We start from the raw sequence: 21,129 nt of genomic DNA on the forward strand, positions 1-21,129 counted from the left end.
AATGGCCACCACAGACTCATAGAAAATCCTGAGCATAGTCCGGCAGATGTTGAAGGACCTCAGTCGCCTCAGAAAATAGAAAATGGTGTAGAGGGTGAAGAGGAAGGGAGAGAGGACAGTCCCCTGCGGGGCCCCAGTGTTGCTGACCACTCTGTCTGACATACAGTGTTGCAGGTGCACATACTGTGGTCTGCCAGTCAGGTAGTCCACAATCCAGGACACTAGGGGGGAGTCCACCTGCATTGCTGTCAGCTTGTCACCCAGTAGAGCTGGATGAATGGAGGGGGGGGGGGGGTAAACAGCTACGATAATGGCATGTGAAAACTCCCTGGGCAAATAATATGGCCTGAGCCCAACAGTTCAATGTCCGGGCAACAGATCAACAGATACATTTCTTGATGGTAATGTGACCAGGATTACACCATCAGTTGTTGACTAGCACGGCAAGCCCCCCTCCTTTACACTTACCGCTCTTGGAAAATAATGGAAGAATTTAGTACTCAGGTGTCCAAACCTCTCATTTCTCAGGACACATAGAGAAAAAAGCATAATGTCTTGGCCATGAGCCTTTTAACTTAAGAGAGTTAATGAACAACTTTAAAGCATTTTGTGCTGTACACTTGAATCTGTGGTATGGTTGATGTATCACTAGGTATAGGTCTTGAAATGGTCCCAAAAGAAGAATAATTCATGATGATTAAAACTTAGTTGATGTCCCCAGTGTTGCATGACAGGGAAGATTAGTGCTGCAGCACAATTTTAAGTTTCTTTTACAGTTCAGAAAAGCATTAACTACTGTAATGCTTGCAATTGGGCGCCAAATATTTTGGGAACCTGTTTTTCTTTACGCCCTCTGCTGTCTACTCAGTGTTAGACTGAATAGTTTTACACTGTCATTTGTCAGTCCATAGTATGTTCAGGTGAAATGCTATGATCCATTCATTATCCATTTCCAGTAGTGCTTACCCTAGCCAACGGTTCTATTATTTTGAAGTCTTAAGAATAGCTTTGCTAAAGCAATATGTCCGTTAATTCCAGTTTGTTAAGGGTATTATTATGTTCTTGAAAAACTTGAAAAACAAGAACCTGTTCCTATTTTTACCTAGTGATTCCTTTTATTCTTGGTCAGAGGTATCTTTGTATCTTTGGGCTACATTCACACTGTAAGCCTTAGTGCTTAGTTATATTGGCTTAGTTATATATATCAGAATCCAGTGTGGACTGGTCACTGGTACTGAACTGTCCTGCATATTCAAAAGAACTGCACCAATTAACACATCATAGAGCATCAGAAGCAGCTCATGGTGGGATCATGATGTGACTGGCTAACTACATCTGTCAGCTTCTCTCTACAAGAAATAAAAAGACAAGCCATTAAAATGTCCAAGGTTTGTGAAAAAGGCAAACATTGATTATTTAGTGTTGGCCTGTTGCTGTGGTTGCATGTGCTACTATATCTGTGTATCTGACTGTGCTGTCTGTATTCTGAAAGGTGATGTGCTGAAATCTGATAGAAAAACCATGGAAATATCTGATATTGTTTATTCATGGAGAAACTGCCTGTGTGCGTTCAGTTTCTTCTCTACACAGACACTTGTATCTAGGCTATGTAGAGCCATTTGAAACATGTGCAGATGAGCCCTAAAAAGATAATAGATAAGATAAGATAGGACTTTACTGATCCCACACCAGGGAAATTTAGTCGTTACAGCCAGCAAGTATTAGAGCAAGCACAGTGGCATAATGAGGTCAAAATAAAAATATAAAAGTATACAAGGTACAGAATAGAAAAAACAACTATGTATAAGTACATTTGCACAGATTATAAAAAAAATAGTAAATGCCAAAGAATCCTACTGCCATAAAAAGGTACTGTTGCTAGTAGTCTTATGAGAAAACTAACTACTGACATGACATGTATTGTATTGCACTCGAGAAATACTATTGTACTTGAGAAATACTAGGTCTATGTATATGCACAATATATAGAGTTTATAAAAAATACAGTTGCTAATATGGATAGTAAATAGTGTTATTGCACAGTTGAGAGAAATACACAAGTTAGAAATTGCACCAGGTGAAATGGATAAATGTGAGCATATATTATCATTGATAACAGTAGTCAAAAACAAAAGTGGGTTTATGATGTAGAATTGAGAAAGACAGCATCAACACAGTGCTACATGACATGATGCTGGAGTTAAATAGTCAGAGGAGAAGAGAACAGAAGAGGAGGTGATCCGCATGCACATTTTTTTGGAATTAATTAGTCAATGGTATCATGAAGTCTCTCACCTGGATGAAATCAAACCCACTGTATTGGCCTAAAACGTAGCTTTTCATAAGAAATCCACGAATGCAAAAAGCAGATGTAGTACTACACATAAAGAAATCTTGTTTGATTGTAAAACTGTGCTGGGTTTGATTAAATGCCACTTTTTGTGTGTGTGTTTAATTTTTGTGTTCTTTAAAAGTATCTATAGTTCTTTTCCAAGTTTAAACATGGATGTAATAAGCTAACAGAAATGGATTTTATCTATTTGAGACCCTCCAAAATTGCCAGCAAAAAGCTAGGGTCACCTTCTTTGTCTCCAAGTCTGCTGCAACTATGTTCTCTACCACCCTACCTAGTTTACCTTCTCTGCTTTCTGCTTGTTCTCCTTTTGTGTTGTCTACCTCCCTGTTCTCCTTTATTGTCACGAGAATCTTTCCGAGCAACAGAGACACAGAGTGTCCCTGTTACCATAGTAACTCACCCTGTGACAGATACACTGTGCTGCCAGAAGAGCCACTGATTGAGATTACTTTAAGCATGGTCATAAATAACATTGTGCAACCTCATTTCCAAAGAAGCTGGGACACTGTGTAAATTTTTTTTTCAAAACACTGAAACCCCATATTTAATTGGAAATAGCACAAAGACAACATATCAAATGTTGAAACTGAGAAATTTCATTGTTTTTGGAAATTATATCCTCGTTTAGAATTTGATGCCAACAACACATTTCAAAAAAGTTGGGACAGGGTCATGTTTACTACTCTGTTGCATCACCTCTTCTTTTTTGTGATCAGGGGTATCATTTTGTAAGTGTCTGGGAACTGAGGGGATCATTTACTGTCATTTTGAAAATGGAATGTTTTCCCATTCTTGCTTGATGTATGATTTCAGCTGCTCAGCAGTTCGGGGTCTCATTTGTTGTATTTTACGTTTCATAATACACCAGACATTTTCAATGGGTGACAAGTCGGGACTGCAGGTCACTTCAGTTGAGCACCTGGACTCTTTTATTATGGAGCCATGCTGTTGAAATATGTGCAGAATGTGATTTGGCGTTGTCTTGCTGTAATAAGCAAGGCTTTCCCTGAAGAAGACTTGGCTCATTGTCTCCTTGGCAGCATGTGTTGTTCCAAAACCTGGATATATCAGTCAGCATTAATGGAACCTTCTTAAATGTGCAAATACATCCCCATACCATCATGGATGCTGGCTTTTGAACTGTGCACTGATAACAAGCTGGATGGGCCCTTCCCTCTTAAGCCCAGAGAATAGGGGGTCCATGATTTCCAAAAAGAATTTCAAATTCTGTCTCATTAGACCACAGGACAGTTTTCCACTTCACCTCAGTCCATCTTAAATGAGCTTGGGACCAAAGAAGGCGGCAACGTTTCTAGATCTCGTTTATATACGGTTTCCTCTTTTCATGGTAGAGTTTCAACTTGTATTTGAGGCTGCTGTGATGAACTGTGTTCAATGTTTTTTTTGAAGTGTTCATTAGCCCATGCTGTGATGTCCACTGCAGAATTGTATCAGTCTTCAATGCAATGCCATCTGAAGGCCACAAAGCTTACAGCCATTGAATGTTGGTTTTCAGCCTTGTCCCTTGCGTACAGAGATTTCTTCAGTTTCTCTGAATATTTTAATGACATTATCTACTGTAGACAATGAAATCCCCAAATTCTTTGCAATTTCACATTGAGAAACATTATTCTTTAATTGTTGACAGCACAGTCAGCAGCACAGTCACAGATTGGTAAACTCCTCCCCATCTTCTCTTCAGAAAGACTCAGCCTCTCTGGGAGGCTCAGTTTCAACTCTTTTGATGTGTTGTCTTTGTGTTATTTTCAGTTAAATATGGGGTTTCAATGTTTTGCAAATCATCACATTCTATTTCTATTTATGTTTTGACACAGCATCCCAACTTTTTTGGAAATGGGGTTATAATTGATTTGTATATATTTCTCACTTTTGGCCTGATGGTCTGAATAACTCGATATATATGTAGGTAGCCACTTTTTAGAAGGAAACTCACTGTCAAATCTCTGAAAAGTCACCAAAATTGGCAAAACTGTCAGTGTATGTGTGTGTCATAAGAGCTCAGTGTTTCCAGAGTTCAGTGGTTATCTGAGCTCACAATCTATATTTTTATCAGTTAATTAGTTAGTCTTTTTGTGCCCCCTCAAATAAAGTGCCATATCATACCGAATGGTATTGGTACTCCTTCATGACTTCATGATTATGACAAGCACAAATACGCTGTCAGACAAAAGAGTATGGTTCACTACTCAGTGTAATGTATCACTCTGAGGGCACACAATCAACAAGCAATTAGTAATTTATGAGTTGTCACCAGTTCGTGCCACTCAGTGGCTTGTTCATACTTAAGCAGGAGTGACTCATGAAGAAAGTAGTCAGTTTGTCAATTCACAGATATTTATGAACTAAGCATTACAAAATAATTCATTGATACCTCTCTGCTGTCAAGTAACTCATCATTATCTACTACATAGTCCTCAAATCACAGTTTTTCAGGAATTCTCAAAGAATAAAGATTAATTATCAGATTGTTGCTGATTCATTCCTTACTCATTCCTTTCTACTCACATTTTTCTGTATTGTATTGTAAAATGTTACCAAAAAAGAGATGTGCACTAACACCTTTCGGGTGTCTTTTGTCTTGAAAATGTTAATTGCGGCGCCTAGGGAAGGTCTCGGACTTCACATTACTTCACATTATGTAAACTATCCAACAAACCATCTCAACCTTTGGTTTAAGGTTGCATTGATTCTGGCTGCAGGAGTTTCCCCTCACTAGATTGGTTTGTCACCTCTTGTCTGTTTCACATTTCCACTGCACAGTATCAAAATCATTCCCATAAAATTGCCTCCAATTTAACACTTAAAACATATTTTTCTTCTGCATGAAGATGCTTGTTATTATTCACAGAAAAAAAACTCTATGATTGATATGTTTGTGTATCAGCCATTATGTTTCTTCAAATCATTCATATCATTGTGGATGGAAAAAAGGTTGCATCTACCTTAATTAATCAGCTGTAATAGCAGTTTTGTTCCTTTCAGGACACCATAGTTTGCTCAGGCATGCTCTATGGGGGCTGCCATCTTACTGTAATATCTTACTTTTGCTACTGCAAGGGTGATGAGGCCAGCAGCCTGTGATGACTGTGAGCCAATAAAGAGCATCAGTTCTCTGCCATGATCCAGAACACCTGTGTCCCATGCTTGTTCCCTCCCCGCACAACACCCCATCACAAAATAAAACACAACACAGAGTCCGTTGGTGTTTGGAGAGGTTTCCCCGAGCACTAGTGGGTTACAGTACAATGATGAACTGGCACAGACTGAGAAAACAAACTTAAATACAGTATGGAGGAAAGACTAATGATGGGCAGTTGAAACAAATCAACAATTACCAAGGCAGGAAAATACAGAAAGTAAAGCAAAAGATGACACAGGAGGAAATCCTTGGGCTTGGGGAAGCAGGCTGAAGGCTAGCTGGCTGAAAGCTGTCAGACTGGGAACCTGGGATGTTAAGGAAGTCAGTAACCCACACTGGTTGGGAGTCCTGTTGCCAAGGCTTAGAGGACAATTTTCTCTGTGCTAAAGCCTGAGCTCAGAAATTAAATCATGCCGTTCATCATTCAAAATATCTGCTGGGTGCATATCTGGCCAGTTCATACTGTCACACTGGGGAAACAAGGATGCAAGTGGTTGGAACCAAATGCAGGACAAAAACAGGGTCAATGATGAAAGGCTTGTGGGAATGGGGAAGCAGTGAAAGGGCAAATCGAAAGGAATAGTCTCCAGTCCAATCAGGCAAACTAATCCAGGGAAACCCTGGGAAATACCAGGAAGCACCTGCTGCACCATGCTCACTCTCACCTGGATGGAAGTAATGGCATTGTAAGAATCTTGGAAGCAATCTTTTTAAATTCTCCAGTGCCTTTAATATCATCCAACCACTTCAACCGAGTGAGAAGCTCACTGGATTGCTGACTCTCTGTCGGTTAGGCGTCAGTTTGTGCGGGGGAGCTCCTTGTGTGATGTCGTGGTAAGGGACACAGAAGCTCCTAAGGGGACTGTCCTGTTTCCATCTCTGTTCGCTCTGTATATCTCAGCCTCTCAGTATGAGGTAGACCCTGATGACATCAGCTCCAGACTGCTCAGGGACTTGCTGATGAGCTCTGTGGCATCATTCTGCACATCTGGGGCAGCTGTGGCTCAGGAGGTGGAGTGATCAGTAGGTTGGTGATTCGATCCCCGGCCTCGGCAGTCCACATGCTGAAGTATCCTTGGGCAAGATACTGAACCCTAAAACTGCCCCTGATGCTGTGAATGCTTTGGACATACATCACTTTGGATAAAAGCATCAGCCAAATGAGTAATTGTAATTCCAATTGTAATCTTCAGCCTGAGGCTCAGGGTTGCAACGTTAGCTACAGTTGGGGCTGTATGTTGAACAGCTTCATTTACTGCCCTGAGGTCTTGGACTGGTCTCCAACCCCCATTTGGTTTCTTTACAGGCAAGATGGGGGTGTTACATGGTGAATCAGGGCATTCCACAATGGCACTTTGATTTATGAGAAACTGAATGACAGAGATTGATTCATAACGCCGTACTTACTTATTAAAATAGATGGAGCTTCTGCTGTCCGCCACCCGTGCCTGACCACAGATGGGATCCTGTCCTCCGTTTGTTTGAGCAGAACTTGCCCTGAGTCGTATGAGACTCCAGCCGGCAGTTGACCTTCAGTCCAGGCTCAGGTGTCGATCAGCAAAGCATCCATCCTCATCGCCAAATTATGTAAGGGAAAATCTCCTTGCTGATCGTTGAGAGTTGCTAATTCTCTGAAAAATTACAGAATCATGTCTCTTTAATACATGTAACATGAGGGAAGACTCATGCAGAGTGTTCTCTGCAGATGTCCACAATGTCTTGACTTTTATACTGTCTGGCAACAACAGGATAACTGGTTATCACATATACCTGGTGTTGGTAAATCATTCCCCCAAAACAATGACCATTTGAGGATTGCACTCACCCTTTCCCCTAGGGGTTATACCATAGTATAAATTCCTCAGGCACAATGAATTGCACACTAAATTGCTCCCCTCATCTTGTTTCCCTCATTGAATGTCCTTCTGTCCTCTCCTTCACGTTAGGAAGAAAGGGCCACAAAAACTTGTGCAATTCATAAACTGATTCCTGGGGTTAGTTAGTCATCTAATTCCTATACCTGCAAACTTGCATCACCTCTTAAGTCATGGTACTCGCAGGGTCTTGTTCACAAGTGAGGATGAGATAGAATTAAATATTGTTTAGCATTTATGACACTTCTGGCAAATTGTTCTGGCAGCAGTCAGTGAGTCTGATTTGGGTTTGGGCTGAAAGAACCTGACAGCAAAAAGTGGCTGGAACAAGTTACCTTTGAAAGCTGTTTGGGCTTAGAGAACTGCTGCTCCTTCATATTGGAAGGAATCAGTTGAGGTGGCTCAGGAAACTGATCAGGATGATCACATCAAACTGGAAGGAGACCTTGGGCGGACCCAAAACATGCTTGATGGAATTATGTAGTCTATTTGCCCTGGGAACCTTTGGGGCGCCACCGGAGGATCATGGGCTTTTTTCACCAAATGCAAATTATAAATTCTGACGAAATTATTCCCTCTCATTCATTTGAAAATATTTCACCACGAGAAGCCGTATTTTCAACTCATGCATGACCATGCAAGAGCCCTGTTGGACTCATAAATCTAGCTGCAATTTGTGATTGAAAATCATTTGAATCAGTAAAGGAAGTGAAGACAAATGTTTATTATAACAGATGAGGTGTGATAATTAGTCTTTGGCACTTGGATTCCGCAGGGATACTTTCTAATCGAGGGCCATTTGCCCTGAACCCCAGCACAAATGTACAAAGGCAGAGAGAGAGAATCACATTTCAAAATGCTATTGATTGATGTGACCAGCTGATGAACACAGCTGATATCTCAAGAGACAGCCCCAGACAATGACAGCAAGGAAATTATGAGTGATTATGTGTGAGAGGAGTGAATGACGGTATGGGAAATAATACAGGCCTGTGCATGCAAAAAAATTTCATCCGTACTGAACTTTTGCTAGAGTGTCTGTGAAACATGGCACTGCCATTTGCGATCTGCATGCAGGCAAAGCTTATAAATCAATTTTGTGAAAAGGTCCCTGGAGGACATGGCTGATGAGAGGGACATCTGGGCTACCTTGTGTACAGTGGCCCAGAAACAGATAAGCAGCAGAAACTTAATGGATGAATGAAAATATATCAATGTCATGATCAGTTGATAGTGTTTAGAGAGGGCATGCTGGAATATACAGAACATACATAATGGTCAGAGTTAACTTATTGAGTTTAACCTTTGGGTAAAGTTCTTTTGAAAAAGTCTCCAATATTTCTAAAACATTGTGAAAACCACATTAACACACACGTTTTCGTTTGTTTCATATTGTTTTTAAAGTGACGTCATTGTCTCCTCTCTGTTACCACAGCCACGGCATCCACACCTGACAATAAATCCACTCGTCCGGTCAGTGCCCCCATTATGTTGCCATTATCTCCTGGGGAGGCAACCCCGTCACTGCTGCTACCCACCCTGCCTCACTCTGATCACCATGACGACTCCGCACCCAAAGGCCACTGCTGTTTTGACAGGAAGACGGAGGTAAAGGTGGAGAGTAAGCCAGCTGAGTACACAAAGAGCCACAGCCCCAGACCAGAGTCCACTTCGGAAATCAAGGTAGTGGACACTGTCCTTTACATCGCCATATTTGTTTTAGGTACCATCCAGCAGTCACTCTGTTCATTATTGAACAAAAAAGGGAGGTTTTAGGGCACCTACTATCAAAGGTCAAGGAGGAGGAAGCCATAGAGAAGAGGTTACTAGTAAAGAAATATTGTGATTTTTTTGTAGACAGTCCCACTGGTCACATTAGCAGGTGATGATATATGTACAATAATCCTTTGTATGCCCATTGTATGAGTAACATACATTCACAGCAATTTTGAAGAAGTATAAATGGCACTACTAAAGTGACTGACTTAGTAAGACCTTGAATTATAAGAATGTCAAGGCTCAATACATCAATAGTCACTGATCAGTCCTCAGAGCTACTGACTCTGAAGTATGAATATGAATTGTGAGATGAAATGTACTACATACACTAAGTTAAATAAACTTCACAGTAAGGGGTAGTATGACAACAGCAAAAAGTCATAAATGCCATTAGAGGGAAATTATGTGGTTTTGCCTATGTAAAGTAAGCCACTATTTAAGCCACTTTTAAGTTTTTGTTTTAGCTGTTTATGGAAGAAGAAGGTTTTTAGCCCTGGCTGTGCTTGGAAATGATCCTGACGCATGAGCTTTGTCTGTGCTACCAGACAATGGCCAGGAGAGAACGGAGGCATTCTCCCTCTGTGACCACCACCAATGGGGAAAGAGACAAAAAGAGCCAGGTTTGTTTGCTTGATGCATGATCAGACTGAACCTGTGTTGGAACCAGTTGAACCACTATGTAAATAAGGAAATATAAAATCTATATGTCAATATATGCACTTTGTGCAATATTTAAAAAAATTGAGTAATATGGAGAAAAATATAGGTAGAATGTAGTGAGCAAGGACATTTGGCATAATGTGGATACAAAACAGCAAGCACTGTTCATCTCTGATGATAGACAAGAAGAAAATAGAAAAACTAATTAAGGTTATTCATATGACATTAGTAGTTTTTCTCATAAGAATATTGGCAATAGTATTTTTATGGGCAGTAGTATTTTAATGCCATTTAGTATTTTTCTAATCTGTACATAATGTGCATATACATAGTTGATTTTTTATTATATAGCCTTTTTATCTTGACCCTTCTGTGCAACTGTTTTTGCTGTTTTGCTGGCTGTAACAACTTAATTTCCCCAGTGTGGGGTCAATACAGTCTGATCTTATCTTAAGAAAAAACTATGTATATGTATCATAAATTTTGATACTGGCCGTTATTTAATCAAGGCAGAGAGAAACAGGCCTTAAAAAAAGCTGTGGGAAATATAAGAAATAGGCCATTTCCTGTTTAGAAAATATAAGATATATTGTTCGCTTATATATTTTATTACAGTTTAGTAAGAAGTCTCTGTTATGCTCTGTTTTAATTTGCTGTTAATGCAATATCAACACTTCTTCCATGTTTACCTGTTGTGTTAATAAGTTCAGTCTAATGTACGTCTTCACAGCAGCAATTCCAAAAGAAAAGTACAATAACAGAACCTGTCATACTTAGATCATTTCCAGTTGCTTTTATTTTCCTGGATTTTAAATAGCTGTTAAGATACCATCAATTTTTTTATTTTAATTTTTTCACATTAAAAGCCTTCCGGTGGCTCAAAGGACATAATTTGTCCCTGCATGGTAGAAGTCAGCAATATTAATATAATCCTCTATTACTGTTGTGCTGCTGGCTAATCCAGCAAATTTCATACCTGAAGAATGAAAGTGCAAACTTGCAGTTATATAAAAAAGCCGAATACAAATATCTTGTATTGCCAAAAATCTGTCCTGATTATCGATTATCGTTATGTAATTGTAGAAAACAGACAAATGTATAGTATCTAATGGTAGCAGAAAATTTTTAATGTGAAACATCTGCAGGAAGCGAGTTTCATTGACAGTATCTTCACACCAATCAAAAGAATGAAATAGTAGAAGTTACCAGAATTAATTTGTGACTTGAACCAGTATTTTAAGCCAGTAAAGAGAAAGGTGTTACAGTACATACAACCCTGATTCTGAAAAAGTTGCGACGTAATATCATGTTTGTAATCATGTTTCACAAGGTGGTGAACTTCGCCCCATCCTTGCTCGTGAATGACTGAGCCTTTTGAAGATGCTCCTTTCATACTCAATCATGGTGCTATCACCTGTTACCAATAAAACCTGTTTACCTATGGAATGTTCCAAACAGGTATTTTTGGAGCATTCCACATCTTTCCCAGTCTTTTGTTGCTCCTGTACCAACTTGATTGCTCATTATTTTGTAGGAACTCGCTGCCTTTATTTGTTCATGCTGGCTACTTGGTCATAATTCCAATACTGCCTCTTATGTGAGAATTTTCAGTATGAAATAGACAAGTTTTTGTATTATCGTCAGTTTTTGATGATTACGTTTACATGGTGAAATTCAGTCACTTATTCACAGTTTCACTGTCATAAGAAGTCACTTCAGAGTTTTTCAGGCATGTGTTTTGTACTGTATTAGAAATGGTTTGTTGTTGAGTAAGACTGAAACAGGACTTTAACATATCATAACTATGTCTTTTCTCTGATGGGGGAGCAGCACTCTCCTCAGGCCAAAACAAAGACGGAGATAGTGCGAGTGAGGAAGGTTAGCATGCTTCTGAGTTTGTTCCTGCCCACTCACCATTCTCATCCTTACATCAGTTTAACATTAATTTGCTTTTCTGTCGTCTGACAGTGCTATTTTTTGTCATTACAGAGACACAGAGTGCTTTAATCTCTTGATTGTTTTATGATTTCTAATTGATTGTCTTTCTTTGAGGGCTTGTACATGTCCTCTCAACTGTACAAGAACTTGTTGTTGGAACAAGAAGCAATCAATCCATTGTGCAAGTTATTATTTAGTGTGCAGCTGTTTGACAAAAAGTGTTTTTCTTGTATAAAACTTAGTTTCTCCTCATCCAGAAATAAACATGCGGGCATAGTGGTTTATAAAATAATGTTTGTTAGAGGACACCTTTGGTTGTTACACATACTCAAATGTTCATTTCTATTTAGTAAAAACACGATTGATTGATTGATTGATTGACTCACTCCATCCAGCATTTCACAAATTTTATAGTGGCTCTGTTTAAAGCTGCAAGCCCCTCCTCCCTGCAGCGTCTGTGTGGCTGCCATGGCAATCAGTAACGTTAGCCTTAGCATCAGAAATAAGCTAACTCTGCCCAGCCGCTACATCACAGTTGCTAAAATACTGTACGCGCTGTGGAGTGTCATTGTAACAGTCACCATATTAGCTTTATGGTTGTTTGTCGTCTTAGCTGTATATGCTGTTGTTGGCAGCGGCGGTCTGGGTATGGAGTTATATTTGTGCCACAATCCTGAGCGAGCAATTGTGGATTTTGAGCACAGAAAAATATTTTGTGAACACAGAAAAATATTTTGAGCACAGAAAAATATTTTGTGAGCACAAAATAATGTGTTGTGAGCACAGAAAAATATTTTAGCACAGAAAAATGTGTTGTGAGCACAGAAAAATATTTTGTGAGCACAGAAAAATATTTTGTGCAAGGACACAAATCAACTTTTGAGGACAAATTAAATGTGTGCCCTCTCACAAACTTGTTCTTAGTGCGCGAGCAGTCCACAGCGTACTCGCTCAAGATGTGTCTCTCTCTCTCTCTCCCTCTCGACCTGCCCTCACTGTGCGCTCAACTTCCCCTATGCGCTCGCTCGAGTTGTACACGGGTGTTACAAATGTGCCACAATTATCAACCAATCAGAAAACTCGGGGGCGGGTGGGTACATTCTGATTGGCTGCTTCAGCTCCAAGTTTATACAGTTAACTTTTTGCATATTTATGTTTGCACAGTTATTATTTACATATTAACATGTTTAAATCTTTACATCTGCATCTACGTTCTTCTAGCTTCTGATTGGTTAACTCAGTCAGTGTGAGTCAGAACAAGGACATGCTGTGAAGCTGATGAAGTGTGGAGAACAGTAAAGTGCTGCTTATCCATCTCCATCCTTCTGCTTCTTCTTGTTAAGAATGATCCATCCACCACACATTAAACACTCACATTGCATTAAATATGACAAGGAACCCTTAAATTTTATTATTTGGCTTTATTTAGTTATTTAAATTAAAATATGTCTTGGGCAGGATATTTTACTGTTGAAAAATAAATTAATTAGTGCTCTCTAGCAGACACTGTCATCAACATATTTTGAAAAGATGTTGTAATGTCATAAGAATACAATTATTTTTGGAATAACTGTGACAAAATGTTAAGATTTTGTGTTAATTTTGTCTCATTGTAAATAGGCGAGAATGATGTGTCAGCTTATGTGTCATACTGGGGATGTGATGACCTGATAGATTTCACTGCACAGATTTTAGAAAACTGAAATTGAATAAAACCACAGACATCATTTGTAAGTCCACAACTAGACGTGTTCCAGAGCAGTGTCTGTTCTCTATCGTATCGAGACTATCTCTCCACACATTATGTATTTCATATGTATGGGGAATCGATCTACTGGATCGTGTAACGTGGATACTCTTTAAGACACACCGGTTGTACCAGCCAGGCCCTTGATTAGTGTTGTATAAAACACATGTCTTGGTGTGGACTAGTGCTTTTTTGATCTCTACACGGACGTGCATGAGAAAAGAGCGAAGACATAGGTCTCTATTTTCGTCCCCGTCGCTGGCGAAGCACAGGTTGTGCACCCCGTGCAGTGGTATTTTCGTGCAGTGCACACGGGCACGCAGCGCACTTGGTGTTTTGGTAAACCGAGGTGCACAGAGGTACACCAGGATGGGCGTTGCGGCACAGTAGGAGGAGGTGTCGGCAGGATCAGCCGGCAAATTTGGATTTTTGGTCCATTTCAGTCCTCGCCGGTGGCATAAACGTGCGCTGAATGCTCGCCACCCCAGACCTGGTTTAACTCTGTGCTCCAGTGGTGTGCCGCCGACGTAAACATGCATTCCAACAACAGAGCAGCAGGAGAGGGGCAAGTAGGTGTCAGGGCCAACGGCCTCCACCGTGTGATGGGCCCCATGGCAGCCACTGGACCAGCAAACAGTTGAATCTACATATCAATGCTCTTGAGCTCCGGGCAATTCATCTTGCACTTCTACAATTCCTCCCACGCCTGCAGGGCTGCCATGTACTAGTCAGGACCAACAGCACAGTGGCAGCAGTCTGTGTCAACAGGTGGGGAGGCTGGGCTCTCCCCACTTACGTCAGCTGGCCCATGAATTATGGACATGGGCATACCCACGGTTCCTCTCACTGAGAGCTACCTACCTGCCGGGCCCTCTGAACACCACAGCAGACTTGTTGTCCAGGGGAGACCCTCAGCCTGGAGAGTGGAGGCTCCATCCAGAGGTTGTTGCGCACATCTGGCACCACTTTGGGACGGTAGTAGCCGATCTGTTTGCCTCCAAGGAGATGGCTCATTGTCAGACCACCACTGGGGATGGACGCTCTGGTTCACCAGTGGCCTCAAGGCCTGCTGTATGCCTTTCCCCCTTTCAGCCTTCTCCACCCCCTCTTATGGAGGATCCGGCTGGAGAATGTGACGGTGACCCTGGTGGCCCCAAATTGGCCCCACATGCCATGGTTCTCAGAGATTGCATCACTCCTGAGTAGACCTCCCTGGGAGCTCCATGTTCAGAGAGACCTGTTGTTGCAGGCACGAGGCGCCTTGTTTCACCCCTTCCCACAGGGCATGAAACTGTGGGCATGGCCCCTGAAAGGACAGAGGTCAGGGCCCTAGGCCTGCCAGATCCAGTCATCCAAACATTGGAGCCGGCAAGGGCACCTTCGACCCATGCGGCATATGCCTTCCGTTGGAGCAAGTTCACCTCTTGGTGTGAAGTCCATCAAGTGGATCCCCTCGTTTCCACATCATGACATATCAGCATATCTGCAGTTCCTGCAAGAGCAGCAGGAACAGGAAAAATCTGCCGCCACCCTCACAGGCATGGTAGTGGCGATTAACGCTTCAGGAGTAGGGAACCATAGCCTGTTGGGACGCTGCTGTGCCCTCATGTCAGAATTTCTGAAGGGTGCCCAGTGACAAACAGTGTGGATGGGACTTAGAAAGAGTGCTGGGGGCACTCCAGCATGCTCCATTCGAACCAATCGAGACAGTCGAGCTAAAGGGGCTATGGCAACCTCATGGGTGCTATGGGCGAGGTGCTTCCTTAAGGGACATCTGCAAAGCAGCCACTTGGTCAATGCTCTCAGCCTTCGCAAAATACTGCTCTCCCAACATAGCAGCTAGCACATCCTTTGGAGAGCGGGTGCTAGCCACACCACCTGGAGCCTTACTTTTTTTGTTACTCTTGTTCCCAACACTGAGGCCCAAGGGGCTTTCAGTCCCTTGCTTCAACTCAACCAGCCTTGCATCTGTTAGGCCTGAGTCTCCCTCAACCCCCCGCTACACCCTTGCGTCTTGCGGGGTTGGCAGGCCCAGGTTAGCAACTGGCGACTGAGCCGAAGGTTGTTTTCCTTTGCCTTGCAAACACTGAAGCCCAAGGGGCTCTCAGTTAATCTTTTGTTCAACTCATGCAGCCTTGCATCTGGCAGGTAGATCTGAGTTTCTTTCACCCCTCCGCTACACCCTTGCATCTTGCAGGGTTGGTGGGCCCAGGTTGGCAACTTGCCACTGTGCTCAAGGCAGGAGCACTTGTGTCTGGCAGTGCCATCAGGCCTGGGGGTTTGTAAATAGTGTAAATAGTTCATTTATCTATCTATCTAACTAGCTATCTATTGGTCCACACCGTCTCCTCACAAGGTGTCTTACAGGTTCCCCATACATATGGAATATGTAATGGGTTGGTCTCGATACGACAGAGAACAATCAATGTTGATCAATATGAAGCACTAGTCCCATGCCAACACAGGTGTTTTTTACAACACTAATCAAGGGCGTGGCCGGTACAACCGGTGTGTCTTAAAGAGTATCCACGTTACACGATCCGGTGGGTCGATTGCCCTATATATGGAATATGTAATGGCTGGAGAGATAATCTCTTCACTCAGAGAACAAAGGTTACACCTGTAACTGAACGTTGTACACAAACTCATGTTTTTGCACAAGAAAAGATTGCAAGTCAGCAGTCTTCAAGACTTTCTGGACATGATTTGAAAGGCAGTCAAAATATCTGTGCATTGAGTGGCCATTAATGCTCTGTTGCTTTCTTGATAATTATTTCAATTTGACAGTCACTTTAAGCAGAATCACCAAGTGAAGAGGACATGTAGTTGTTATAGCCTGGAGACACCAGATAGGTTGACATGGCAGACATTAGACACTGCAGCCCAAATACAAGTCTTTTGCAAGAAAAAAATAACAACAATAATCTGTAGCCAGTCATCTAACCGAATCTATCTAATCAAAGTATAACATACACACTTCTCTAAATATAACAAGAATTTACTGTATATAATTCTTATACTTTCAGGTCCTTTTGTTATAAAATCACAACTTAATTCTCAGAACATTTTGGTTTTTTTTCTGAAATTATTACAACTTTATTCTCATAATCCAAGATTTTTGCAAATACTAGATTTACATTCACCAGGTGGCCAGAAACACATCTCCAAATGAATGCTGATGTTGCTTTCTAACTGCTGGATGTGTAAATAAGAGGCTTGAGTTTGCTAAGTTTGGCATATCAACTTAAAAGATTATCATTCCCCAGTGTTCTGTTCAAAACTGGAATATGCTGCCCCCAAGTGGGCAAAAAAAAAAAAATGTGACAATTTTAAACTGCCAGCCAGCCAGCCAGCCAGCCAGCCAGAGTGAGGGATGCATTGAACATCCTCCTCCTGCACAATGCACTGTAGTGCAGCAGCCTTTGTGTGCACAGCATGTGACTTCTACTCCCAGCAGTGAGTGAGTGGCGTCTCATACAGACAACTGATGTGTATGTAACTGAATTCCTCACCTGTTCTCCACTGGGCTGGACTCAATGGGAACTGCAACACATACTCTGTGTTTCTGCAACCCCATAGCACTTTTATTTTTTTTATTCATGTCATCACCATGGTCAGTGCTGCTCATTGAATTCCATTGCAAATCAAATATTGAAATGTTTGAATGAATTCTGCATTATTTCCAACTCGGTCTTCCTTTTTCCTTATTTTCCACAGAAAAGAGCTAGGAAACTTGAGGGTGAAACTATTTATATCAGACATAGCAATTTAATGTTGGAGGTTTGTATCTTCAGTCTTCAGATATCTGTCTTGGCTGATTGCTGTCACATTTCTCTGTCTGCATGGACATGTTGATTTTCTTTTTTTGCTTTGGCACCTCTGTTTCTCTTAATTTTTTATTTTTTTTGCCTTGTTTTCAGCTTAACCCAAAAGGCTTGGCATGTACTATTTTCCTCTCTGACTCTCATGCAAGTAGCTTCACTTCACTTTGACATTGCCTTTGTCATTTCACATTTTCATTTCTATGAAATATGATTGGGAAGGTCTTTAATTTAAACTAGTACTGCAACTTGACATTTGTTGCTGAAACAAACAACACATAAATGAAATTATGTGAGACACAATATATCATTGTATCGACTCACTGTACACTTGTTGAAGTCAAAGATGTATGTCTGTTAAAGACGTGGATCTCCAAGATAAACAGATATGAGAAAAAAAAGAAGCAAATACTTTTTTTGTTTTTTTCCCAGTCATATACAGTATGTCTCAGTGATGTCACTAACAGATTCTGGACACTGCTGTGTCTCACTTGTTCTGATGGTTACTGAAGACTTCCAGTCTGTTTTCATTTTATTAATGAACTACTGTACATGCTATGGACCTAAGTCCATGGCAATGCACTTTATGGTCTGTGAACTTCTGTTGCACTTGATTACAGTGATCAGAGAGGGGTGACATGTTACATTACTGTAATGTGGAAACACTAATGTTGGTGAATTTCCATTAATTAATATATAATATATTCCATAATATTATTATTCCACTAATTTAACATCCCATTAACATCTAAGTAATGTTAACATGTTATCACATTAACATTTCATTAATATATTTTAAGTTGTCATCAAATCAAAAGAGATTACATGTAGTATAGAAGGTCTCACTCGTAGTGACAAACTGACAGATAATTATTAGTAATATCTGCAGATCTACTATTTTTTTGGCCTCTTCAAGCTCATAGTTTTGTTTTGTACAGCCTTACCAAACCTGGGTTCTAGGTACAACCTCAGCCTGCTACTAGTGTGACATGTCACACCTGTCTTCATGTGTCTTCACTTGTGTTTGTATCTCTGATTCAGCCTGCCATCTATTCAGCATGCCTTCATTTAAATATGCAGTAAATCTATGGACTACTTGGTAGTCACTATCATACTGCCATTTCACATGGCTGTACATGATTAAAGAAGCAATTGGACATTTTGAGAAATGGCTTGTTAACCATCAAACCCTGAAGAGCAGAAAAGTTTCCAGTACAGAGCTACTCTATCTCCAGGAGATCCAGGCTGTGCTAGCCTAGTTTAGCTGCCAGCTCTACACTAGTCATGCTTCCAGCTTAAAGACTGCAAGCGGAGCATCTAATATTTGTTCAGCTATTTGATCTTGAAGGAATGCATGAAAATACATTCATGGTTATGATTCTATGAGGAAAAAGAGGAAGTCTGCACACTGAATACTGCAAATGTCTAAAATTTAATGATGCAACATTCCTCCTTCAATGTATTCTTCAAGTTAACACCCATGTGAATAAAAAGCAGAGATGATACAGCATAACCCTGATAACCCAAAAGCAATTAGTATGTACATAAAGCATAATTGTCTTGAACAAGGCAGTTGTCTTAACAGTGTATACTGTAATTCATGACCCTAGAAAAAAACAGTTTGTAGAAAATTTGTACAGTGTTGTAATACATTAATAGTCTAAGCCACTAAATTTCTTTTCCCTTTCGTAATTTTCAATATTCAATGCAATATTCAGTGTATGGAGTACCTCCCCTTTTCTTTTGTATGCTGCCTTTGTCCTGCAGTTGTACACAACTGAGATTGGATGTGCACATCATTCATCTTGCTTAGCTTCTATCAGACCTGCTCTCCATATGCCACAAACATAACACCTCCTATGTTATTTGTTGTTATACAAGCCATAGTCTGCAAACCATTCATCATGAGTCATTCTCTGCACATCTGCTGCTTTATTTTTGTTATTGTGACCCACATGAGGGAGTCTAGAAATGGCTGTAAACTCAATGGCCTCTATTTTCGTTTCCGCCAGCAGCCCGGTGGAGGCACGGTGCAAAGTCAGGTCCGCTTCGCCAATGGGGCGTGGCGGCGCAGACACGCTGCCGTCTTGTTGAAGGTGTGATATATGGCGTCATCAACCACGTTTTCAGTGAATAGCCATTATCACCTATCACCCATCCAGAGGGGTGTCTCCCTGAGAGAGTGTAGGAATGCTAGAGTTTGCCAGGATGAATGAGTCACATGCCAACAAGGGGAAATTGGCATACACGTTTGTCACCAGGCAATTTGAGTCACAGATCACCTGGATATTGATGGAATGGACCCCCCTTCGGTTCACATAAATGTGGGCTTGGGTCTCTGGGACGCACAACTGTGCACGAGTGCAGTTGATTGCTCCCAGGACCCCAGGGAATCCAAATTTCAACAAGAACCCTCGCTTAGTTTCCAGCTGGCTCACAGGTGTTGCAGGGAAAATGATGTGCTCATTTGCATGTCGGACTAGACTGGAGAAAACTGCATGTATAGCCGAGCAGACAGCAGACTGACTGATCCCCACCACCGAGGCCACGGTATGTTGAAAAGGCCCGGTGGCGAAGAAGGTCAGAGCCGCTGTCACCCTTACCGCGACCAGGAGAGCACAGCCAGGGTGCGCATCGGAGACCATGATGCGCGCTACCAATTTGACGACCTCCCTTGGCAGATGTAATTTGTTCCTGTGACATGCAAAGAGTAGATGATTAAAGAAAATTGCATAGCCTACAGTGTTGAAGGCATTATTCTCGTGGCCCACCTGCACTCCTGCTCACTCATGTCTAAATATGAGGTCCTTAGATGGTAAATCCTTGACCTCCTCATCCTCCTCAAAGCAATGATGTACTCCATCTTTGTAGATAACGTTAAGCATTACAATGATAACATTTGTATTTGGAATGAAATGACGTGGGTCTCTCTGTCTCTCGAGTGCTCTGAGATAGATGCAGTATATATGCTCTATAGGATGCCACGGCTGTTTCTGGTTGGCACAGCAACGTTAATTGATTAGTTTACATCCCTGCTTCACATTTGATCAGGTTGAGTGACCATTATGCGTGCCGAACGCGCTTGCGATGTGGTCAGATGAGATACTGATCGAATTATATAAATTTAGGTCTGACTGTATGTTCTGACTCAGATAGTTGCATTGAATTGTGGCTGTTGCTAATTATTGATCGCAGTGAAATGCCAGACACTGCGGAAACCTGCCTGTGAGGTATTAGTGACGTGGGCGCACGACTCTGCCGGTTTACGAAAACTCACTTGCCCAGTGGCGCGCCGCTGGTGCACAGAGTTGACCAGGTCTGGGGTGGCGAGCTTTCAGCGCACTTTTCCTGCCGACACCTCCCCATACTGCGCCGCAACGCCCATCCTGGTGTACCTCTGTGCGCCTCGGCTTACCAAAATACCAAGTGCGCTGCGCGCCCGCCTGCGCTGCAAGAAAACACCACTGTGCGGGGTGCGCACACTGCGCCCCGCCAGCAACGGGGACGAAAAATGGAGCCCTATGTCTTAGTGACTGCTGCTGGGCTGAAATATGGATCACGAATCACTGAACCTCAGCATTTTATTGGGAAAAGGCAGGCTCAATCCAAGTACCTTTTTTTGAAAAAGCCAAACTGAATTAAAGAATAATTTATAACTTTTTTTTTTCCAATCTGAGTGATTCATTATTTTTGTCCATTTGTCTCCTCTCTCCACTCATCTAAACATTTATTTTACATATGGTTGTATGTTCTTTTCACTTCTATCAGTGTTCATTGTTTCCCTTCCATCTATC

At 41.5% G+C, this 21,129-nt stretch overlaps 1 protein-coding gene across 10 annotated transcripts in view; it reads left to right on the plus strand.

The window, feature by feature from the left end:
* Positions 1-21,129, plus strand: part of epb41a (erythrocyte membrane protein band 4.1a) — a 102,330-nt gene that overhangs the window by 34,288 nt on the left and 46,913 nt on the right. For 6 of the 10 annotated variants that reach the window (XR_013078403.1, XM_076754384.1, XM_076754390.1 and 3 more), the window contains exons 12-15: positions 8,826-9,073; positions 9,715-9,789; positions 11,660-11,707; positions 17,232-17,294. Coding sequence is in view for 9 of the 10 variants with exons in the window: in XM_076754384.1 (XP_076610499.1) it covers positions 8,826-9,073; positions 9,715-9,789; positions 11,660-11,707; positions 17,232-17,294 (434 nt within the window). In the remaining variant the exon portion in view is untranslated. The remainder of the gene's footprint in view (positions 1-8,825; positions 9,074-9,714; positions 9,790-11,659; positions 11,708-17,231; positions 17,295-21,129) is intronic. The other 4 variants (XM_076754388.1, XM_076754387.1, XM_076754389.1 and 1 more) reach the window with 4 other exon arrangements.

The sequence above is a fragment of the Chaetodon auriga genome, chromosome 17, assembly GCF_051107435.1.
Source record: "Chaetodon auriga isolate fChaAug3 chromosome 17, fChaAug3.hap1, whole genome shotgun sequence".
In the NCBI taxonomy this organism is placed as follows: domain Eukaryota; kingdom Metazoa; phylum Chordata; class Actinopteri; order Chaetodontiformes; family Chaetodontidae; genus Chaetodon; species Chaetodon auriga.